The sequence below is a fragment of the Colobus angolensis genome, unplaced genomic scaffold (assembly GCF_000951035.1).
Source record: "Colobus angolensis palliatus isolate OR3802 unplaced genomic scaffold, Cang.pa_1.0 Scaffold93, whole genome shotgun sequence".
NCBI lineage: Eukaryota > Metazoa > Chordata > Mammalia > Primates > Cercopithecidae > Colobus > Colobus angolensis.
This window is the reverse complement of record NW_012123265.1, coordinates 1,933,839-1,941,484: the sequence shown is the minus strand read 5'-3', so window position 1 is coordinate 1,941,484 and position 7,646 is coordinate 1,933,839. Positions and strand designations below refer to the sequence as shown.

General features: G+C 51.7%; 2 protein-coding genes across 2 annotated transcripts in view; one reads left to right on the top strand and one right to left on the bottom strand.

Annotated features, from left to right (window-relative positions):
- Positions 1-3,066: 3,066 nt before the first annotated feature.
- The window catches only part of DPEP2 (dipeptidase 2), a 6,584-nt gene continuing 2,004 nt past the window's right edge, over positions 3,067-7,646 (bottom strand). Inside the window, exons 5-10 of the mRNA XM_011932034.1 lie at positions 7,382-7,451; positions 7,087-7,263; positions 6,317-6,401; positions 5,290-5,365; positions 3,530-3,665; positions 3,067-3,438 (exon numbers count right to left, since the gene is read on the bottom strand). Coding sequence (XP_011787424.1) covers positions 3,184-3,438; positions 3,530-3,665; positions 5,290-5,365; positions 6,317-6,401; positions 7,087-7,263; positions 7,382-7,451 — 799 coding nt within the window. The 3' untranslated portion in view covers positions 3,067-3,183. The remainder of the gene's footprint in view (positions 3,439-3,529; positions 3,666-5,289; positions 5,366-6,316; positions 6,402-7,086; positions 7,264-7,381; positions 7,452-7,646) is intronic.
- Positions 3,456-7,646, top strand: part of DUS2 (dihydrouridine synthase 2) — a 79,947-nt gene continuing 75,756 nt past the window's right edge. Inside the window, exon 1 of the mRNA XM_011932040.1 lies at positions 3,456-3,631. The gene's annotated coding sequence lies outside the window, so the exon portion shown is untranslated. The remainder of the gene's footprint in view (positions 3,632-7,646) is intronic.

Below are 7,646 nucleotides of genomic sequence, written 5' to 3'. Positions count from 1 at the left end.
GGAGGCTGAGGCAGGAGAATCGCTTGAACCTGGGAGGCAGAGGTTGCAGTGAACCAAGATCGCGCCACTGCACTCCAGCCTGGGCAACAAGAGCAAAATTCCGTCTCAAAAAAAAAAAAAACCTGAATCTGGGTAGCATCTGAACCCCTCGGCCTGAACCAGGTCCTGCTGAGAAAGGCCAGTGACACAAACCGAATCTAAATTATCCTCCCTCTGCATCTGTTTCTGTCTCTTGTTTCTCCACCTGGGCTCCCTGATAAGTGTGCATCCCCTTCTGAGAGGGCACCTCGAGAAGGGCCTTGGCCTCTGGTGACTACTTCCCCTTGTTCGTTGCTGTCTGCTCCTCCTCGTGCCTGGGGATTAATAGCCAAGTGTGACCCAGCTGCTTCTAGCTTTGGTTCTCTCAGGAAGGGCAGAGAAAGGTCATGTTTATTTTGGTCTCCCGTAAACCTCACCGACCTGCCATGAAGGTCTTTATTTAAGTGACTTGTAACAACATGAAGAATGGCAACTTTGCTAATTGTTTAAGAAAAGTGTAGAAGGATTGCATGTACAGCTGTTTTATTATTATTTTAGTTTTGTTTTGTTGTTGTTTTTGGGTTTTTTTTTTTTTTGAGACTGAGTCTGACTCTGTTACCCAGGCTGGAGTTTAGTGGTGTGATCTCGGCTCACTGCAACCTTTGCTTCCTGGGTTCAAGCAATTCTCCTGCCTCAGCCTCCCGAGTAGCTGGGACCACAGGCGCGTGCCACTACAGCCGGCTAATTTTTTGTGTCTTTAGTAGAGATGGGGGGGGGTCACCATGCTAGCCAAGATGGTCTCGATCTTCGACCTCGTGATCCGCCCGCCTTGGCCTCCCAAAGTGCTGGGATTACAGGTGTGAGCAACCGCGCCCAGCCTATTATTTTAAATTGTTTAGGCCGGGCGCAGAGGCTCATGCCTGTAATCCCAGCACTTTGGGAGGGCAAGGTGGGTGGATCACTTGAGTCTGGCAGTTTGAGACCAGCCTGGGCAACATGGTGAAACCTCGTCTCTCCAAAAAATACAAAAATTAGCTGGGCATGGTGGTGCGCAACTATAGCCCCAGCTACTCAGGAAACAGAGGTGGGAGGATCACCTGAGCCCAGGAGGATGAGGCTGCAGTAGGCATCGTGCTACTGCACTCCAGCAGTGACAGAGTGAGACCCTGTCTCAGGAAAAAAAAAAAAAAAAAAAAAAGTATTATTTTAATGGGCAGCCCCCAGAACTGGAAGAGGTTCAGAGGACTCCCTATTTCCTACATTAGACACATGAAAGGAGAGGACATGAAGTTACAATTAATTTTTTAAATATTATCAAAATAATACATAAGCACAGTTTAAAATGTTTGCTTATGGTTGACTAGGTAAATCAAAGTTACCCTACTCCATCCGGGCATGGTGGCTCACTCCTGTAATCCTGGCACTTTGGGAGGCCAAGGTGGGAGGATTGCTTGAGTCTAGGAGTTGGAGACCAGCCTGGGCAACATAGGGAGATCCTTGTCTCTATAAAAAAATTTAAAAAATCTTCCTTCTAAGTGAAGTGATGAAAAAAAGAAAGCTGGCCAGATGCGATGGCTCACTCCTATAATCCCAACACTTTGGGAGGCCAAGGCGGATGGATCACAAGGTCAGGAGTTTGAGACCAGCCTGGCCAATATAGTGAAACTCCATCTCTACCGAAAACAGAAAAATCAGCTGGGCGTGGTGGTGCGTGCTAGTAGTCCTAGCTGCTCAGGATCTGAAGCTGGAGAATCACTTAAAACCGGGAGGCAGGCCGGGCGTGGAGGCTCACGCCTGTAATCCCAGCACTTTGGGAGGCCGAGGCGGGCAGATCACAAGGTCAGGAGATCGAGATCATCCTGGCTAACACGGTGAAACCCCATCTCTACTAAAAATACAAAAATTAGCCAGGCATGGTGGCCGGCGCCTGTAATCCCAGCTACTTGGGAGGCTGAGAGGCAGGAGAATCACTTAAAACCGGGAGGCAGAGGTTGCAGGGAGTGAGCCCAGATTGCGCCACTGTACTCCAGCCTGGGCGACAGAGCAAGACTCCATCTCAAAAAAAGAGCCTTGTAGGCCGGGCGTGGAGGCTCACGCCTGTAATCCCAGCACTTTGGGAGGCCGAGGCGGGCAGATCACCTGAGGTTGGGAGTTCGAGACCAGCCTGACCAACAAGGTGAAACCCCATCTCTACTAAAAATACAAAAATTAGCTGGGCGTGGTGGCGGCACCTCTAGTCCCAGCTGCTCAGGAGGCTGAGACAGGAGAATTGCTTGAAGCCGGGAGGTGGAACTTGCAGTGAGCCCAGATTGCGCCACTGTACTCCAGCCTGGGCGACAGAGCAAGACTCCATCTCAAAAAAAAAAAAAAAAAAAAAAAAAAAAAAAAAAAAAAAAAAAACAAAAAACCGGGAGGCTGAGGTTGCAGTGAGCTGAGATCACGCTACTGCATTCCAGCCTGGGCGACAGAGCAAGACTCCATCTCAAAACAATAATAATAAAAAATAGGCCGGGCGTGGAGGCTCAAGCCTGTAATCCCAGCACTTTGGGAGGCCGAGATGGGCGGATCACGAGGTCAGGAGATCGAGACCATCCTGGCTAACACGGTGAAACCCCGTCTCTACTAAAAATACCAAAAAAAATTAGCTGAGTGTGGTGGTGCATGCCTATAGGCCCAGCTACTTGAGAGGCTGAGGCAGGAGGATCACTTGAGCCCAAGAGTTCAAAGCTGCAGTGAGCTATGATTGTGGCACTGTACTCCAGCCTGGGGGACAAAGTGAGACTCTGCCTCAAAAATAAATAAATAAATAAGTAAAAATAGAAAGTAAGAGATGAGCTACTCAGAAGGAACACGGAATAGGGTCCACCTCCTGCCACCGGATTCACCACTGTTTTCATCCAGTGCTGAGCCCAACCACCTGGGTCACCTCGGGCTCCTGCCAACAGTCTTTCCTTGAACAACTGGTGGCTGAAATGAAGGATTCCCCCACCAACCACCAGCATTGGGAGACTATGCCACCAGACCCCACTGCAGAGAAGGAAACTCATGTCTGGTTCTATGTCCAAAACATTTATTTTCAGGAAATATTTGTGCCTGCACAACAGGGGAAATTTGTGGGGTGTCTGTGGCTTGCTACAGTGACATCTGGCAGGACTAACTGGGTCATCAGAGCCACAGAATAAGGACCAGGAAGGTGACCACAACTGCGAAGACTGGGGCCATGTTGGGGGAGGACTCTGAGGGTGACCACTTGGCTGATAACTTGGGTGTCCAGCGTGTGGGAATCTCAGTGAGTTTCTGGTCTGAAGTCAGACTCTGTCTCTGACGCAGACGTGAGAGGTCAGAGCGGCAGGAACTGCTCAGCTGCTCATCCGGGAACTTGTCTTCCAACGGGCTTCGCCATTCGTTTTCTTCCTGTACCTAGAGGTGGCAGTCGGTGCTCAGCTTCCACAGCTCTCCTCAACACACCTGCTCAGACCCCTCAGCTACTCTCTTGCCCAGCCCAGAGTACCTTTTCCACTCGACTGAAGACCCGCAGCAGGTTTCCGCGAAGGACACCCTGAAGCTCTTCCTCACTCCAGCCACGACTCAGCAACTCCTCTATCAGGACCGGGTACGTGGACACGTCCTCCAGCCCCTGAGGGAATCTATGTGGCCACCAGCCAGTGGGTTTCAGACCTGATTCCCTGATCCTGACTGAGAACCACAGTCCAGGGTCCATGAAACCCCAGCCCTAGTCAGGTATGGGAAGTGGAGACTTGGAGAGAGTAGATAATCCTCCTCTGCTCTTCATCCCTCAGAAGGAGGCCTCAAAACCTCCTTGAATATTTATCAAAACTCATTGAATCATACTATTAAGATCTACGCCTTTTACCGAATGCAAATGATCCCCCCTACCAACCAGAGTTAAAAAGAAGAAAATGGCCAGGTGTGGTGACTCACACTTGTAATCCCAGCACTTTGGGAGGACAAAGTGTGTGGATCATTTGAGGTCAGGAGTTCGAGACCAGCCTGGCCAACATGGTGAAACCCAGTCTCTACTAAGAATACAAAAAAGAGGCCAGGCGCGGTGACTCACGCCTGTAATCCCAGCACTTTGGGAGGCCGCGGCAGGAGGATCACGAGGTCAGGAGATCGAGACCATCCTGGCTAACATGGTGAAACCCCGTCTCTACTAAAAATACACAAAAATTAGCCGGGCGTGGTGGCAGGCGCCTGTAGTCCCAGCTACTCAGGAGGCTGAGGCAGGAGAATGGCTGAACCCGGGAGGCGGAGCTTACAGTGAGCCCAGATCACGCTACTGCACTCCAGCCTGGGCAATAGAGTGAGACTCCGTCTCCAAAGAAAGAAAGAAAATTAGCTGGGCATTGTGGTGCACACCTATAATCCCAACTACTTGGGAAGCTAAGGCAGGAGATTCACTTGAACCCAGGAAACAGAGGTTGCAGTGAGCTGAGACTGCGCCACTGCACTCCAGGCTGGGCAACAGAGTGAGACTCCATCTCAGAAAAAAAAAAAGAAGAAGAAGAAGAAAAGGCCCAGTGAGGTGTCTCAGGCCTGTAATCCCAGCATTTTAGGAGGCCAAGGCAGGAGGACCATTTGAGTCCAGTAGTTCAAGACCAGCCTGGGCAACATAGTGAGAACCCATCTCTGCAAAAAATAAAATTATCTGGGCATGATGGCACATGCCCGTAGCCATAGCTACTTGCAGGCTGAGATGGCAGGATCACTTGAGCCCAGAAAGTCAAGGCTGTAGTGAGCCAAGATTGCGCCACTGCACCCTAGCCTGGCCAATGGAGCAATACCCTGAGAAGAAAAGAAGAACAAGGAGAAGAAGAAGAAGAAAAGGAAGAAAGAAGAAGAAAGAAGGAGGAGGAGGAGATGAAGAAGAAAAAGGAGGAGGAGGAGGAAGAGAAGGAGAAGGAAAAGGAGAAGGAGAGGAAGAGCTTCTTCAGAAAACAGTGGTTGCAAACACAGCAACTGTGCACAGGGCAGAGAAGATGGTGAGCACACACCAGACCTTGCTGACGGTCTGTTCAGAGAGAGTGGGTCTACTGGGGCTGGAGGATGAGCTCTGTCTGGTAGTTTAGCCAAGTATAACATCCAAAGTGGGGTCACTGGGATGAAGACAAACAGGAGAACCCAAGGAACTGATCCTGGGAGTAGGGAGATGCCAGGTGGTCAAAGCCTAAAGGACATGATGGCTATGGTGGCCGTGAAGGCCCCACTGCTGTACAGCTAGCTCCAGACAAGCTACAGGGAAGCACTCACTTGCCGGCCCCATCATAATCTCCACCAATCCCAATGAACTTGGATCCGATGACTGCCTTGATGTGGTCGAAGTGATCTGGGGAGGGGGCAAGTGGAGAGTCGGCTGCGTAGGGCTTCCAGGGCAGGGATGCCACTGGGGCTGGACAGCTGTGAGTCTCCTTGCAGCCTGTAGGCCAGGCAGGCTAATTCCTTCATGGCCTGCCACATAGCTTGGTAACCTGAGAACCCTGAGGTTTGACCTGAATGGATTCAGCTGGTTCTGGCCTGGACTTCAGGTTTGGAGTGGATCCACAGAGCCACCTGTCGGGGCCATTTCCCACCTAGGATTAAACCTGCCTCTCGTCTCTTTAGAATCTGGTAGGAACTCTTTTCTTTTCCTTTTTTTTCAGAGACAGTGTCTCGCTCTGTTGCCCAGGTTGGAGTGCGGTGGCGCAATCTTGGCTCACTGCAAGCTCCGCCTCCTGGGTTCACTCCATTCTCCTGCCTCAGCCTCCCGAGTAGCTGGGACTGCAGGCGCCCGCCACCATGCCCGGCTAATTTTTTGTATTTTTAGTAGAGACAGGGTTTCACCGTGTTAGCCAGGATGGTCTCGATCTCCTGACCTCGTGATCCACCCGCCTCAGCCTCCCAAAGTGCTGGGATTACAGGCGTGAGCCACTGCGCCTGGCCGGTAGGAACTCTTTTCTATGGTTGTGGGAGATGACAGAGGGACAAAGAGTACAATCGACAAAGACCCCAGAGACCTAAGGGGCCTTCCAGTCTCTTGGCCAGAGGCCGAGGCAGGGTGCTTTTGTGACCCCCTGCAGAGGCGCAGACAGTTAGCACTCAGGTTCTATGTGTAGCTTCCTCCCTTATACCCATCAGGACTGCAGTGTTGACTCTGTGGCTGCAGCTCCACATGACCAAGGTGCTGTGTACTGTCTATCATTGCATTTTTTTCAGTGAAACCACTGGGACAGTACTGAGGCCCTCCCAAGTCTTCAGGTGCAAATCAGAAGTGCTCAGAGAGCCCAGGAGTAGGGGTTACCTGCCACAGTGGACACATTGGCTGACGGGTTGCACTGTATTACTCCCATGGACAGAGACACCATCACGATGCCACCATTCTTCTTCTGCAGGGGAGGGCAAGTGGACACTCAGCCTGGCCCCTCAGCAAACTGCATTCCCACCCTGCCACCCTCTGGATCCCTGGAGGGGGTGTTCAGTCCTGGCTTCAGGAGTCAGAGGAAATTTTACTTCTCTGGTTTTGTGTGAATGGAGGCGTCTAGGCCCTGGTCTGTCACAGGTGTCTTGGCACTTACTTTGAGGAGTAAAGGAATATACGTATTTACCATCTAGAACCTCCCACTCCTGGATGTGGACTGTGGGGTTGTGGGGCAAAAGGTGTTCAGCCTGAAGTCAGAGGCGGTGGGGGGAGCAGGGCCTCAGGCTTGAGGGCTCCTGTTTTTTGTCTTTGTCTTTTTTTCCATGGCAGGGTCCCGCTCTGTCCCCCAGGCTGGCGTGCTGTGCTGCGATCTCGGCTCACTGCAACCTCCGCCTCCCAGGTTCCAGAGATTCTCCTGCCTCAGCCTCCCAGGTAGCCGGGATTATAGGAATATGCCACCACACCCGGCTAATTTTTGTATTTTTAGTTGAGACGGCATTTCCCCATGTTGGCCAGGCTGGTCTTGAACTCCTGACCTGAAGTGATCCACCCACCTTGGCCTCCCAAAGTGCTGGGATTACAGGCGTGACCCACCATGCCTGACCAAAGGGCTCCTGGTTTGCTTGAGGTTCCTGTGCTGGGCAGTTTCTCACCAGAAGCTGCAGGATGTCATCAGGAACATTCCGAGCACTGTTGCACACACCCCGAGCAGCCGAGTGGGAGAAGATCACAGGTGCCTGTGATACTTCCAGGGCTCGCCGTGCCACAGCATCTGAGACGTGGGACAAGTCTACCATCATGCCCAGGCGGTTCATTTCTGCCACCACCTTCTGCAGGGACATGTTGGGAGAAGGGTATCAGGGATTCCCATGGGTGTACAGTTATCTGTAAGAAACAGCTGGGGTGTACACATTTGTGTGGGGTGGAGTTGTGAACCAGGGTCCTCACCTCACCAAAGCCAGTCAGCCCGCTGATGTTGTTGTAGAAGGAGTGGACGCCCTTAGCTGAGCTCTCTGCCCTGCAGGTAGCCAGGAAGCAGTCTAACTGGTAGCTGTTCCTTGGCCTCAAGAGCCTAGAGGCCCTACCCCCCCTCCATCCCTGCAACCCCCTGAAACAAGAACAGGTATCCAAAATGGGCCGTATAAATGGGCCATGCCTGGCAGCAGGAGGGCCCTGCTGAGTCCAGTCTTTTTTTTTCCCCTTTTCTTTTTTT